Genomic DNA, 15,071 nt, shown 5'->3' on the forward strand with positions numbered 1-15,071 from the left:
GCAAAGTTTTTTGTCAGCACATTTTTTCGTGCTTGCCCGCATGCGTTTTAGCGTGTCTGTTGCTGCACGGAAGTGGAGTGAATGGTATGTATTATGCATTGAAAATTATGCAGATTTAGACTTTGCGGACTGAAACTTTGTAGAATATCACAATACCACAAAATGAAACATGCTCGTCAAGCAGGTTTAAAACAGGAAATACATGCTAACGACGGTGGTGGGGTGATAAGGATTGTTATTTATTTTAATTGGCTGATGGCAATTCTTAAATAAGAGACAGAAGAGAATGCGAGTTTTAGGTTTAGTTATTCAAAGAAACTTTTTGGAAAACCTTTAAAATTGACACTAAAATAACAGGAAAATTACTGGGTAATAGGTAATTCTAACTGGTTCAAATTTCTCGCCATAAGTAGCTCTAGAATGGTTTTGCGTTAGTTCAATTAATCGACAGCTAAGACATAAATGTTCTACGTAATTCGTCACTTGGACGTTTACAACACAACCGTATAGCTACATGAAGGACAATGTTTTTCAACTAAGATTTATACAGCTATTTCGAGAAACGTTGTCAGAAAAAAGCACAAAACTGCACAAGCCAATCCCTAGACGTATTGAGCTACTGCACGTGTTGAATACTAATGAGATATAACAACAAAATAAGCGCAATTTTCAGGTTTTCTTTCTTTTCAGACATGTAGAAACAAGGTGAAGTTCAGAAGAATTTTTCCTCACTCAAAGACATGCGACAGTAAAAGTAAAGCTACAGATATAGGCCTCCTGAGAAGAAAAACAAGTTCTCCACGTGCAAAAATACAAACTTGTAAATTTCCTCTAGGCCAATATGCAAAATTCCAGTGAATACCCAGACCACCTTTCGGTCTTGTCGCGTGCACTTTGATGTTTTTTTTTTTTCGACAACCTTTCTCGAAATAGCTGTGTATAATTCTTTAAAATTGAGTTGAATTATGTCCAAAGGATGCAGGAAGTAGAATATTCTGAAAGCAATATTTATATAGTATTATTGACATTATTGACTGTATATAATTACAGTATGACAGTAAATAATTTTTTAAGCAGTAAAAACGGCAAAATGAACACAAAGCAAATTAAGAGGAAGCACGTTACATTTATTTGATGACAAAGGTATTGGATAACTCAATTTGTTGTTAAGTCACAACTTCTCATAACTATGAATGAGTGAAATAATTTCAATGGAACGTTCCACCGCATTTCACACTTCCTGAAGTTAAGTTTCGACGAAAACTCTAGCATTTCCGGTTTCTGTCACTGAAAACGATACAGGTGCTTTCATCTCGTATCGTCCAATAAGAAAAGAGTAAGGTCGGTTCTTGGAATGTTATCACGTCTGCCTGTTGCCATGACGTCATGTTACTGAATCCCTCTGACGTCATCTTCGCTGGCACGGCTCGGCAGAACTGAGGTTTCGGTGTCTTGTGACAGAGAAAGTCCTCGTCAATTAATTAGAAAGTTAGCAATTACGACTTAATTTTGTGAGCTTTCTCTCTAATCTAGTCATGATAATAAGAGCCACATAAAGTTCTGTCCAATTATTCTTCGGTTTATTTCCTGGAGTGCGTTGGGAAATCTTGACTGCAGCTCTGATGGGACTTGAACACATTTGGTGCCTTGTTGCTGCACTGCGGGCTGCACTGTTGATGTGGAAGATAGGTTTATCCGGGAAGATCCTTTGGAGCTCCTTCCCCTGTTTTCGTGTTTTGCCTGTCGTTTAGGTTTGAAACGTGGACTGTTCCTTTCTGTTGGCTGGTTCTACGGATGAGAAATAATATTTGTCATTGTAGTGCACACTGATAAAATGAACAAATGCCCAGATGTATAAATGGGTTGGGATTGTCAGGAGGCGTTTAGTGAAAGGATGTATGCTTGGTAGTACCATTTTTGCAATCAGTCCGGCTTTATTGACACTTTAAGTGACGTCTGGTACGAGCATTTCTTAAACAAGAGATCCGGCAACAAACAAGCCAAGTAGTTTTATTCATCGTTAGTGGGTGGTCCCCTGCATCCAAACTGTTTTAATACCGACACTACAGCTATGAAAGAGCCATAGTTTGCATTTGCTTGATTGTGCCATTACCATATTGTACCCTTTGTGCTGTGTTATATATCACTATTACCATATACCTTGAGTTTGTTAATTGATCTTGGCTGGTTGTTCTTCCTATTTCCGTTTTCCTGCACTTTCCTCTTTATTCTCTTATTGTCCAAACGGGAATACATCTTCGCGCGGTATTCTAATGAAAACAAAAGGATGACGTCAATAAATAGATAAAAATAAAACCTGAAAAGGGTGTGTTGGGTTGAACTATTTCAGTTATGGTTGATTTAAATCCAGCAGCCTGTCTGATTTACAAAACCGACACAAACACAACGAAAGGATGGATGAGAAAGTCGTTTAGCAAACAGAAAGGAGAAATAAGCTCAGCGACAAAATTTCCAGTATAATTTTTTTAAATTTGGTCCTATCCATATATCCCCTACACCTGGGATTTAGCCGCAAAGAGGAGACGGCTTTCGATTAATATAAGGCCATCCTGTGACATTATACCACATGCCACAGCAAGCCCACTGGCACTGACGAGGCGTTGATATCATTAGTGAACAATACGAGAAACGGATGACCTCGTTCAGTTTTCACGATAAATCTAAAAGTACAAAAGGCCTTATTTTCTGAACTTGAAAAATGAATGTTTTGACTAATTTTCAAACTTCTGTACATGTGCCCAAAGCAACCTTAAATTAAGACGCTGAGATCAGTTATCAGGATGATAGCAATCAACATTCAGAAATGTTTTACCTGTAAACCGTCTCCCATCAATATAACGGCTTGCGTCTTCAAGAACATGACCACACTCACAAGATCTTGATGATGAAGTCATCTACAGATTGAGACAGCTACATGTTCATGTTTTTGTCGTTAATTAACATAGTGAATGATGATTTAAACTGACATAGAAAACTTCGTTAGATTGTTAAACTGAGAAAGAGAATACGATCGCCAATTGGAAACTGATTTTTGGTTTGGTTGCGTTTTCATACCAAACAGTTACTAAGATGTACCACATTTGTCTTTTAATAGCGGTGTGTAACGCGCGCATGCAAATGTAATCAAGCTTCCAAAGTGGAAAGTCGAGAGAGAAACTAGGTTCAAAGACAGTACTGATCTGGCGTCAGTTCACTGATTTTTTTCGCGGTACAAACGGTTCGTGTTTCTAATAAAAGTCCTGATATTGTTATCACAACGTTCATTCTACTATTGCCAAAATAACTGAGGCCGCCTGCTGACCACAGCTGAATTTAAAATGCGTCAGAGAAGAAACCACAGCCGAGCACATTCCAAACAATAAATCTTGCGAACAATTCTGTAGTTGCCAGCCTAACTTCTGCGCCGCCCGTTAAGTATGTGATGATTATTTGGCTGATGCAGCTGACCAAACAGGCAGGTCAAAGCAAAACGAAACTAAAATCAAGCTTTTAAAAAGATCTGTAAACTATGAATAGTAAAACGAGATAAAATGTTTAAACTTACCAAAGCGTTACATGCAAGGCACTGCTGTTGGGGTATCATGCCTCAGATAGTTTCTTTGTTTCCTCATTAACTGCCAGTATTTCGATGTCAGCTTCTTTGCTTGACAACACACAATTCACAACTGCTTATTTTATTTAAGGTTTCAATCGTGGTATGCAATGTCCCACAGGCGTTGGCTGTGACATCACACTGTATTGAGGCATGTTATGCAATGATTCTCGAAAATGACAGCAGAAGCGTGCTCGACATTCCACAATTTATGAGATCATACCTTCGCGGAATGGGAAGGTCAAAAGTATTGTGGCTAGAAAGATCAGGATTTTTCCACGTCGCATTTAGCACAATGGCATACAACAAAAGGCTGGTCATTGTGTAGCTTGGAATCGAAAGGAATTTCAATAAAAAAAAAGCTTAAAAGTTTCTCGCGCATTTGTAAAAATGGTTAGCCAGTTCTGCGAAAGAGTTTTAATCATTGTTAAAACATACCACAAAAGATATGATCCTTTTACCCTTTTTTTATTTGGTTTTTTTTTTTGTCAGCTCAAATCACAACTAATTGTTACCCATTTTTTATTCCCTCTTTCGACTCAGCTTTTACTCTATAAGTTGGCTATTCTCCGAGAAATCAAGGTACATGGGGCGTAAGCATTAAGTAACTACGATCTACCTACCGGCGACGTAAAAGTTTACTGTGAGACTTACGCCTAAACATGTGCCTAATTATCGCCGAACATCCTTTGCGAAAAACTTTTTAACTTTTTGTTAAATATCCGCTCTTTAATCAGAGCCCCATTAGAAACTTTGTACTGCTTCAGTGCTTTCGCTACAATGACATTGCATTACTGATAAGACTTTGATACGTACAGTAATTATGAAGTATGCGTACAAACGTTTACATATCTTACGTCCTAATATGAGAAAGCCGAATTAGGTAAGGCAAAACCTCTTTGAGGGATTTTAAAGTTTATATCTAGAATGGAACAGTACACAAATGTAAGTTTAACTTGTTTCAGACTACGTCTGATGAAGACGACTCAGTCTCCGGCACTTAGGTTTGCTTTCTAAGAGTGATTTTCCTTTTTCCCTTTGTCCGTACTGAAGCAAGTGATGTGTTATGTTATGTTATGTTATGTCATGTAAAGATCAGGTTAGAGAAATTGAAAAAAAAAACTATTCACTTCGTGGCAATCGGAAATATGAAATACTATTTGAAGCAATCCAAAAAATTCTTCATTTTATACTAGATACCTAAATAAATTACTTCTTAAGAAATGTAAAGAAGCACCTGGCATGGAATGAAATTTTAACAAGAAAAGAAACCGATTAACGCAGCGAGAAGTGAAATTTTATCAAGTCTAGAAGTGTCAACATTTGGCAAAAGATCGTATCTTTTGATTATAAGAATTCTTCACATCTCCTAAATACAATTATCATTCTCTTTTGTTTAAGTTCTATTGTTGCACTTATTTAGTTTTACTGATCTACAACTAAAGCAACCGGGGCAACAAAATATCTTCTAGTATGCAATGGTTAATAAAACTAAATTTGATTGCTTCACGTAGGGTTTAAGAACTTCTTTTTGAAGTAGCGAAGTTTGAATTGAAACGATTGCCGAAGTAAATTTATTCCTTGGTTAGCTCTTAAAAGATGCGAGCCATGTGCCATCACGATATTCTTTGGTGCACTTGAACTATCCGCATTTTAATTTTCATTGGCATGTTTTTAAGGGATTGTGCTAAATCCGTGCGTTGTTTTCGATACAGTGACGTCACAGGTTGTGTTACTTACCCGTTTCACGCAAAGACAGACTCAGGTCAAAACACGGACGGCTTGAAACACCAACGAGACGTTGAACTTTCCCGAAACTACGCAGTGGTTTCGAACGCGAGCGAGTTGGGGACATTATTAGCATGTCTGTACAACAGTGTTTAGCTTGCAACGCTGTGGTGAGTAGACCATGTCTTGAAAATCGTTTATATTGTTTAGCTTGTACAATTTTTCACTGCCGACCGATTTTAAATACATGTGCTTCAGCTTGTCTGGCGAAAACTGCCAACTTGACGGCGCCTTAGAATTCACGTTCTTCGCGGAAATCTACGGACGTCGCATCCAATTCTTGATTCATGACATTTGATTTTACAACAAAACAACAAATTGAATTTATTATATAAGTACATCATGTGCCGTGTAACAAATTTTTCGTTTGATTGCAAAGATATTGAGTGTGCCACTAATACTACTGAGTCAACACGCACTGATTAATGAATATTGGGCAATGTAATTTATGCTGCTTTTACGGATTAAACGCGTTGAAATTTCAGAAGCAAAGACGCGTGCTAGAAAGCCAAGTGGACAGCTGTCGCGCGTGGACTCCAAGTCAATACAGATCTATATTTAGTCTGGCCGCGCATCAGAGGTTATGACTTAAGTAATGTCGGAAGATGTCTTCAAGAAAACCCCGTTTCGTGGTCGTGTCCGAAGCCAAAGGCACCGATATCTCATTCAAGTTCTCCTTTTACGGTGGTTACTTGCAATAAAGGGGAATAAAAATCAAGGGAATTATAATCCTTATTCAGTCGAAGCAATCTTCAGTTGAGTTGCTTGCAAGCAAGTAGCTGTTTCTCAATCTGAGAATCTAGTTATTTAATAAAAGAAATGATTTCGGTTTTCGCTGCTTTCCTTCCCGTATCCCCAAGAAACCGATTACTCCTTGTTTTTCGCCAGCAACATCTTATTCGTTCCCGTTCATCTCCTAAGCAACCATGATTGAAGTCTTGTGCCCATCTCTCCGTCATGTCATCGTAACATGGACGTCCTTCATTCAAGAACAGTTGTTAGTTGCTTCGGTCTGGGCAAAGAGCAGTTGTGATGACCGTGAATTTTAAAGTACTTTTAAAAGGAAGTTTCCAGTCTGTTCCTGAAGATATGATTAATTATTCTGGCCCTGTCAAATGTACAGTATTAAGGCTAGGGGAATAAAACATCTTGGGGAAAACAAGCCGTTAAAGATGCTTGATCGGGGTAGGCTGAACCGGTTGACTAATCTGTGTTTATGAAAGCCTGGCTTCTGACTTTGACTTCTCGAATATAGAGCAAGAGAAGAGACTGGAGAACTCGGAACGATTTCATAATTTGTCGAGTTTCGAAAAAAATAAACGTGTGCACGAAAGCGAGGGATCTCAGAGTTGGCTCGGGATTTAACACACTTACGAGAAAAGAAGTTTAACGATGGGTGGCCTGTCTTTGATTTTACCTGTTTACCACGTTTCATCCAAAAGCATATGCTTCTGGTTTCATCCAATTAATAGGCTATTTAACCTTTGAAATATTTCCAGAGATGAACATCAAATTTCTTAATAGGCCGACCAAGCGTATATCTGCGGCAAATCTGCCTTGAGCATGAAATCATTATGACGACGACGGACAATCAGTACAAGTAGAATTGTTGCATTCGGCCTCTTTGCAACTTAGAGTAAACGACTTAAAGTTAATTTCAAAGCTTCCCAGGAGGTTTTTGAAAGAAAAAAAAATTCGTACCTGCAGCTGGTTATAAACAAATAGCGCGCCAGTGAATCGTATTAAACCGTAATGAACAAAACTAAACAAACTTACTCCTCTTTTGCTGAAACTTCATGTTTTTTTTTCGTTACTTCACCCGTCTCTCTCCACTTACCGAACAGGTTCCCAGATCAAGCAAGTCATGCCAGTGTGGTCACGTGTTTGAAAACGTCAGACAGATTGCGGGAAAACGATTTTCAGGTAAACATCAGATCTTTGATGACAAACACTCTCGTCCAGGTGGAAAGGAAAAGCTACGTAGTTTCAGACTCTATGTTTTGTTTTGTTTTCTTTTTTGTTTTCTTTTATGCTTTAGAATATCGCGCCGAGTTGTACTGGCGACTGGAAAGCAAACGAATGAAGGCCTTGTCAAAAGAGAATACTCCATTTGTAAACGAGGTGACGTCCGCTGACCAAAACAATAATGTTGACAAAGACAACAAAGGATCCAATAAGGAGGTAACGTTGATAACTGAAGCCCTTTAGGTTCCATGATTTATGTTCTGTGGATGATGAGGCGCCCGAGTGGTTTGCCCTGTTCGGATGGAAAAACGGTCCAAGCTTCAACTTCAGGTCCTCCTTGCCAGGGTCGGTTCGTTGTGTTGTGTACTTGGACAAGTCACTTGACTCTCACAATACTTCTCCCACGCAGATGTACATGATTGTTTCGTAAAAGGTGTCCTACAGAAGCGTAAAAGCGTGCGCGATAATGCCATAAGGTATTATAGTGGTTGTTCACTGTTGCTTAAGCGAAGTTTCAGGTGTTTCAGCGCTATAGCCCAAGGAGAAAGCGCGAGTACGTACAATCATTGTTTCTTCCTTCGTGATGAAACGCTGTGAACTTCGATCAGGCAATGGCCACAAACAGGGACCCAAAATGCCTTTGGCACCGTCGCGTCTGCATATAGGTGTCGGTAAATTGTTGGGGAAAAGGATAAAAAATACAAACTGTGCCTGCAATGGACAAGCATTTCATCCAATAAGGAGTAGCAATACTCCTGTTCATAAATCTCCCTTCATTTTATGCTTTACGTTTACGATCCGCTATTTGACTGACTGACTGACTGACTGACTGATTGATTGATTGATTGATTGATTGATTGATTGATTGACAGGCCGACAAGAAGCCAGCTGCTCGCTTAACGCAACTCTCCAGGAAAAGAATCTTCCAGCGCAGAGTTAAAGGCCTGCATTCCGCCAGCAAAGGACATCACAAGCCATCTCCTTTGACGTACTCATACGTGCAACACTCCAGTGATAAAACCGTCTCACCTGAAGAACTGCGCAGGTTCTCTAAAGCTCTGGAAGAAATCAACAAGAAGATTCACTCACAAAATCTGGTGTGGAAGAGTTTATTGTGAACTTGACGACAAGCCGGGACATGGACTTGCGGCTGGCGACGCACCATTCAGTGGTGATCTTTCTTTAAAATCATTACTGTCATTTGATGTAACCACGTTCGCCTCTCGTGTTTCGCGAGAGAACATTCCAATCGAGACGGGCTTTTACTGGTAAAAGTAACTGGAGTAGTACCTCTGAAACTGCTGTTATGGAGATTCATGGCACGGCGATTGTTATTCGCAGCTGGCGAAGGTCATCGCTAAAAAATAAATCACAAGATTTCTCGTTCGTACCCTTGATCGTTTACAAAGTATCAACTGGTAATTAGTCTTCTTTAGTTTTCACCGTGCTGTCATAAAACCGAGTGAATGATACGTAACGTTATTTAATATCCTGACCAGGAAATGCCACAGGTGGGGCAAGCCCAGAGGAGCTTTGTTGCCGATATTCCAACCAGCTGATTGAGTGGGGCCTAAAGAAGCTGGGGTGGAGACGGAAAAGATACTTTCATTGAGTCTTTGGCAAAAAAACGGTCACTGGTTTTTTGCTACCCCCATTAATTCTAACTTAAACCGCGTGAAAAGAAGTGTAATTATAGTAAAGCTGAGCGTTGTACGAATACTATGACGAGTTTGTAAGAAAGATAAAATAAATAAAAAAACAAAAATTAGGAACGTCGGTAAATTATTATGCGATTTGCACCCCAGGAAGGGAGGTATTCCGGCTTGTAAATGACGGGGATGATCGAATGGAGGCAAAACTCAGGACCCAAAAATATCCCTAAGTCTTCCGACATTACCCAAAAAAATCCCTGGACCAAAAATAACCCCCCAAAAAATCCCTTGTCAAATGACCCCTAAATTGCCAGGAGCCGCAATAACATATAATAACACAAAGAACGCTCGTTTTGTTTATTCATCATACCATAAAAACGCCAAGGCCGCGCCAAGGCACTTTAGTTCGTTTTTAATACCCAAAAAAAATCCCCTATCTAAATCAAGTCACCCAAAAAAATACTTGCCAAATTTCCCAATCCAAAAAAATCCCTGAATCGAAAATTCCAAACCCAAAAAAATCCTTCGATCATCCCCGTCATTAACAAGCCGGAGTTCCCCCCCCCCCCCCCCCTGGGATTTGCACAGCGAGGCTTTGTTTAAAGGTCCCCTCTCAACCAGTTTCCATTGTGTTGTTTGCTATCGTTATCATCCGGGGAACTCTATCTTCATTGAACAGGGGTGAGAGGGGCGGAGAGAGCGAGATCGACCCATCGTCACCCACTCGTCCCCATAGCCCGCCAGCCGGAGAGGGAGAGAAAAGAAGGGCGGGGACACAGGACAGAGACGGACCGGACCAGTGCAGTATGAAGAAGAATGTATGGGAGAGTCGTACGGACTCTGTAGGACTGTCCAAACAGCCAACAAAAAAACCGAATATCAAAAACCAGTCCCCAGAGCCCTCCGTTCCGTGCCAAGCCGGCTAAGAGAAACGAAAGGGCTATGGGGACGAGAATGGAGATCGACCCAGAATCAAGGCGGTGGTAGATGGGACAACTTGCAACAAGTTGCGAGTTTTTGAACCCAAGTCAAAAAACTTTCAATGTGTTGCCAACATTGTTGCGCGAAAAATCGTTGTTGTAAGTTGTCCCGTGAAACACAACCGTTTACACTTATCACTTTTAACCTTAGCGAGATTACAGACGACAGCAAAGTCATCAAATGAACTTTTTCAAGAAAGTTTATTCATGTTCTACAAAATTGGTGTGATCACGTCACCAATCGGTAACCATCGGAAATAATCGGAAACATTTGTTTGTGATTCTTTTCATATAACTAAAGAAAAAACTGAATTTTATATTCGAGAGAAAACGAACTTTATTTAGCAAGCTATTAAAAACGTAAAGTATTCAATTTGTTTTTATAATTTCACTCTCGTGCAAAAATTAGCCTCGAAGGCAACACACCTGTTGTTTCAGTTGCCGAACGGTCTGGGAACAAGAGTGCCACTTTCAACGCACGCTCAGAGACAAATAAAACAAAGCACGATTCGCCATGAATATGCACCGAAGATTAAAGTTTTCTGCTGTCTAGCGAAGACCATAACAAATTCTGCGAGACAAGACGTTTGTTAATTTCGGCGAGGGCACTAGGAAATCTTAGTATAAGATTTTGTAAAGCTAAAGTCTCTGTTGGCTCGATCAACTTAGTCTTTATGACATTCGGCTGGTTGAACTGTCGTCGCATTATCGTCTTGGGCTTTACAAATGTTTCTCTCGTTCGCTGGATGACGTTTCGTTTGTGGATTTTTTCAGTGTTGGGAGATTTTGGGCAATTGACTTCCAAGCTGTGAGGGTGCTGTCGAGAAAGCAAATTGAAGAATGTGGTAAATATTTCATTCCTCCAAACCTGGATTCATTGCTAGCACATTATGAGAAATTTATCGGGAAACAAGGTGAAGCTTACTTGATATAAATTAAGGATTGTGTGCGACTTCATTTGGGAATCCAGAAATTATAAATGGCTGAATTTTCGACGATAATATCTCAAAACTAATCTGAAGAAATAACAACCATTAGTATATACCACACAAGTGAATAGTGCTTTTCGCTCGCGCTGATTGGTTAATTCAGAGGTGATTAGCAAAGTACTATTCACCTCCGGGCAGCTAAAGATAAACAAACTGCCTTCACGCGTCGCTTTGTTTACAGAAAGTGATGTTTTAGTCCACTTGTTATTTAACTTGTGTGGTATATACTAAAACAATTGTTCACCTCAGAGTCGGTGAATGTGGTGGATATTTACCTCGCCGCTTCGCGGCTCTGTAAATATCCACCACTATTCATCTCCACTTCGGTGAATAATTGTTAATTATTCTCCAAAACAGCCAAAAATCAAGGAGAGGAAAGTTTTACTGGACTACTAAACTTCACTCTACGGTACGGACACACATGTTTCTTAGAGAGTGTCAGAGTTTATTTCAACTATTGTAGGGTATACATGTCCACCTTTACCTGAAGTCTTCGTTTATCTTGAATTTTATCGTTCAGTAGTTTGTTTTCTCTGATTGCAAGTCTCTGTTTCTTGATTTCCAGTCGAGAGTACAACTTTGCTCGGTATTCTAGAACAGAGAAGATTGAGCTGAGTGGTGAGGGGTCGGTAATGTACGGACCAAGTGTTTTTATCACACCACTGAACGGCCCCGCTAATTAAAAGATGGCTGCATGGCCCAGTAAAACCCTAGCTTGTGTCATAGCCGTAAGAGCAATTTTATTAGCTGACTTCACGTAATCAAACTAAACAATCCAAATCGAATGAGAGAAAAATTATATTTAAGGTCATTGCCCTGTATTGCATTGCGCATCCTTACTGTGCAGAATTTTACGCGTAATTAGCGCGCGCGAGCGCGCGCACATAAACAAAATGGCGGCTTTTTTCTATGCGGCTTTTAGTCCGCCAGAGAAGTAAATTGTCACTTTCTCCTAAACCAGTCTGGTGACCTATCAATTTTTTTTATATTTTGGGTGTGGCGATCAAATTCTTTGTGTAAAATGAAAACAGATCAATTCCTATGTTTGAAAAATAAACTAGTAATAATCAGAGATTACGGGAGTGCGTTCGACCCAAGATAGGTACCCAAGATAAGGCGCAACGTATCCGAGACACGACTGTTTATATTATATCGTCAACAAATAAAACGACCGCGTGTGCAACATAAAGCGCGCATCCAACATCACTTGAAACACAGAGAAACAATCTCAATCCAACAGTGCACGAGGCAGCACAGCAATCACTACTGTTAAAAGGAGGACGCCGAACGTATTTCAGCACAATTACAGAGCAAACCGCAAACGCAAACCGAAGACGTCAGAAGAACAACCTCGTTCCCAGGGTCCCGCAAAGAAGCGACGTCATACCACCGCACAACCAGACAGAACGACACACGACTCACTGGACAGCCACGGGACCACACGCCACCACAAGATAGGATTTGTTTTCCACCGTCGAACATTTTACAGCCTAGCGTATCGCGTTCGCTGTCTTTGTTACGTCGCTGTGACGCAGTTAATTGCTTCTCATCACTGAGATCGAGGCCCTGCCACCCGACAGAAGTACCACCAGAACCACTCGCTGTGCGTCCGGACAACCACGGGACCACAGGCCACCGGAGGCGTTCTCCTGCCGTCGAACGCAATTATCGCTAAAAAAGTGTTTTTTGCCAGTACTCTTAGAGGAATTATAAAGGAATTATATGGAATATACATGGTCTTCCTGCTCCTAAACGAATCTGGTGACCCCCCCTTTTAATTTCAAAATTTAAGTTCCCTTAAAGTAATAAACCAGTAGGCGAAGTTTGGTTAAAAATCTGTGTTCAGTTCTATTTCAGGGTAATGACCTTAAGAAAGAAAAAGCAAGAATTTTACAATTTCCCAGGGGAACTCACCAGAAAATCTCTTTCCACCAATCAACTTTTTCTCTGTGAACACGTGACCACAGGGACAAGAACCGTCTGTGGTATGCGAGTCCGGGATCTGTTTATAAATAAACAACAGATTAGTCAACGTACAGAATTAACCCACATCGATCCTACCAAAATTAAATATTTGTTTAGCATCACCCTGGAGAGAGCCAAACAAGGTGGAGCAAAAAAAAAAAAAAAAAAAAAAAAAAAAAAAAAGGTCAGCCGAGCAAGGTGGCGCAACGCCGGAGCTCGGCCAGCAAGCAGCAGGAGACCCCCCGGAGGGATGCAGTCGCAGGGAACCCCCCAGCATATTCGCCGGTACCCATATACACCTGGGGGAGAGAGGCACGGAGAGAAAGTGCGCCCAAGAACGCAACACGGACCCCGGCCAGGGCCGAACCCGGAACGCCGCCCGGAGCCGGGCAACTTAGGCCACCGCGCCTCCCACGGTTAGCATATGCAGTTGTATTAATCAAATTTCAATGTTAGAGTTCGTGAATGTTTTGTTAACTATAGTTGTATGAAACTTGTTGATAATTTTTGCGAGGTGTAATCTAATTAGTATATAAACCCTATTTACACTCGCAAAAAAAATCGGCACGGCACGGCAAATGTTTGGCACCGTGCCGACAATTTTGGGCACGACACACCCAATTATCGACGTATAAACGTACCGGTCCCCAAAGAAATGTGGCAACAGTGCCCAATTTTTTAGGGGTGCCGAGACTACCTCCAGGGAGGTAGTCTCGACACGGGTAAATCGAGGCACCATGCCGAAAACAAGTGTGACGCATGCGTTGTTTCCACGAAAAAGGCGGCCACTGCGGCATTCTTGCCCCAAGAGACTTAGTCACATGGTCGGCGAACAGAGTGCAAAAAAGAGAAGTTCTGGGGGATGAGAATGCCACCGAGGAAGAAAATAAGAGAAAGCTCCCGCTCTCAAAAAAATCGCCGTGTGAAAGCCACCTCAACCATCACTGCAAAGAGCCATTTATTTTTTAATCGTCTTCTTCTGATTTCGTTAACTCCTTTCAGATGTCGATTTGTTTTGCCCCTGAACACTCTTGAATATGTTGAATGGTCGACAACTCGTTCCTTTCCGATAAAATTCGCGTTTTGCACTGAAAGCACGATGAACAATCACAGCAAAGCATTTTTCTGCCATTTTTCGGGAAGAAAACTGATGGAAAGTTGGGGTGCCGATATAAAAATTGGAACCGTGCCTAGCAGGAGAAACCCTTCTTGTTTTGGTCGTGTAAATGGGTAGTGCCGTGCCGAAATGATTTGATCACGGTGCCAAAAATTTGCCGTGCCGTGCCGATGTTTTAGCGTGTGTAAATTGGGGCTTATAGACATTTAATACAGTTTATTTCTACAAGAGTCTGAGTAGACGGAGAACCACAAATGTTGTTTCGTAATATTAAGTTTACTGCAAACCAAACAAGCTGGTTCAAAAGTGCTGTGAGCACAAATTATTCAGACTTGTAAGGGAAATCAGGACAATACTGACAATATTTAATAAAACGTGATTAACTTATGTTGTATAAGTTCATCATAATTCGTGAAGAACCGATCGCGATCCTTCAATGGCAGAAGACATTCGTTGGAAAATTCGTAGACAAAATAGGTTTCGAAGCTGCGAAGAACTTATAACATACAAACAAAAATGAGATTTTAAAAATGACTAGGTTTATAACACACAACGGTTTAAAATAAAAAGAACTTACCATGAGATTACAAGCCACACATTGCAGACACTGTTGTCGTTGCAGCATGACAGACTTTAACACCTTAACTTATGAATTTGAAAGGGTAGAAGTTAACAGCGAATAAAGAAAAATTAAAGACGAAAAGCCAAACACTAGCAGTTTGAATAAGTCGAAAAACGTTATCGCGTCATCCACGCGCGCGAGTTAACTGACGACATTATTTCTTACGTCAGCGTGACAGTCACATCACACTCAGTAATTGTGACTATGACTGTCACGCTAGTTTCTGGGCAAAGAGTTTGCCAAAAACGCAGTTTCTGGCAAAGAATGTTGATCGAAAACAACATAACAGCAGGAAACTATAACATTCTCCAAATTTTAAGTGCTTTTTTCTGCTCGTTGCCATGTATTTGAGCAACGTGAAGGGGGTTGCGTTGCATCAA

General features: G+C 40.6%; 3 protein-coding genes across 3 annotated transcripts; 1 reads left to right on the forward strand and 2 right to left on the reverse strand.

Moving 5' to 3' along the window:
* Window positions 1-1,106: 1,106 nt before the first annotated feature.
* LOC144644334 (uncharacterized) lies at window positions 1,107-3,891 on the reverse strand. The gene is made up of 4 exons (XM_078503803.1): window positions 3,566-3,891; window positions 2,834-2,915; window positions 2,161-2,270; window positions 1,107-1,788 (listed from the first exon to the last, which is right to left on the reverse strand). Exons 1-4 carry the CDS (start codon window positions 3,602-3,604, stop codon window positions 1,534-1,536), a joined length of 486 nt encoding a protein of 161 aa, XP_078359929.1. The 5' UTR covers window positions 3,605-3,891; the 3' UTR covers window positions 1,107-1,533.
* Window positions 3,892-5,344: 1,453 nt separating this feature from the next.
* LOC144644333 (uncharacterized) lies at window positions 5,345-9,132 on the forward strand. The gene is made up of 4 exons (XM_078503802.1): window positions 5,345-5,511; window positions 7,246-7,324; window positions 7,440-7,582; window positions 8,239-9,132. Exons 1-4 carry the CDS (start codon window positions 5,476-5,478, stop codon window positions 8,482-8,484), a joined length of 504 nt encoding a protein of 167 aa, XP_078359928.1. The 5' UTR covers window positions 5,345-5,475; the 3' UTR covers window positions 8,485-9,132.
* Window positions 9,133-10,174: 1,042 nt separating this feature from the next.
* Window positions 10,175-14,945, reverse strand: LOC144644331 (uncharacterized). The gene is made up of 4 exons (XM_078503797.1): window positions 14,647-14,945; window positions 12,902-12,989; window positions 11,472-11,578; window positions 10,175-10,815 (listed from the first exon to the last, which is right to left on the reverse strand). The coding sequence occupies exons 1-4, from the start codon at window positions 14,692-14,694 to the stop codon at window positions 10,531-10,533; spliced, it is 528 nt and encodes a 175-aa protein (XP_078359923.1). The 5' UTR covers window positions 14,695-14,945; the 3' UTR covers window positions 10,175-10,530.
* Window positions 14,946-15,071: the final 126 nt, after the last annotated feature.

This window comes from Oculina patagonica, chromosome 2 (assembly GCF_052425735.1).
Source record: "Oculina patagonica isolate OP01 chromosome 2, crgOcupat, whole genome shotgun sequence".
Classification (NCBI taxonomy): domain Eukaryota; kingdom Metazoa; phylum Cnidaria; class Anthozoa; order Scleractinia; family Oculinidae; genus Oculina; species Oculina patagonica.

Excerpts from the sequence above, each read along its gene's own strand:
- LOC144644331 (XM_078503797.1), bottom strand. The coding sequence starts at position 14,694 with ATGCTGCAACGACAACAGTGTCTGCAATGTGTGGCTTGTAATCTCATG. Across the intron at positions 11,579-12,901 it reads TGGTGGAAAGAGATTTTCTG|AATACCGAGCAAAGTTGTAC; the intron begins GTGAGTTCCCCT and ends TCTCTGTTCTAG. Across the intron at positions 10,816-11,471 it reads AAGATAAACGAAGACTTCAG|CACCCTCACAGCTTGGAAGT; the intron begins GTAAAGGTGGAC and ends CTTTCTCGACAG.
- LOC144644334 (XM_078503803.1), bottom strand. The coding sequence starts at position 3,604 with ATGATACCCCAACAGCAGTGCCTTGCATGTAACGCTTTG. Across the intron at positions 2,271-2,833 it reads TGATGGGAGACGGTTTACAG|AATACCGCGCGAAGATGTAT; the intron begins GTAAAACATTTC and ends TGTTTTCATTAG. Across the intron at positions 1,789-2,160 it reads GATCAATTAACAAACTCAAG|AACCAGCCAACAGAAAGGAA; the intron begins GTATATGGTAAT and ends TCTCATCCGTAG.
- LOC144644333 (XM_078503802.1), top strand. The coding sequence starts at position 5,476 with ATGTCTGTACAACAGTGTTTAGCTTGCAACGCTGTG. Across the intron at positions 5,512-7,245 it reads GTTTAGCTTGCAACGCTGTG|GTTCCCAGATCAAGCAAGTC; the intron begins GTGAGTAGACCA and ends CTTACCGAACAG. Across the intron at positions 7,583-8,238 it reads ACAAAGGATCCAATAAGGAG|GCCGACAAGAAGCCAGCTGC; the intron begins GTAACGTTGATA and ends ATTGATTGACAG.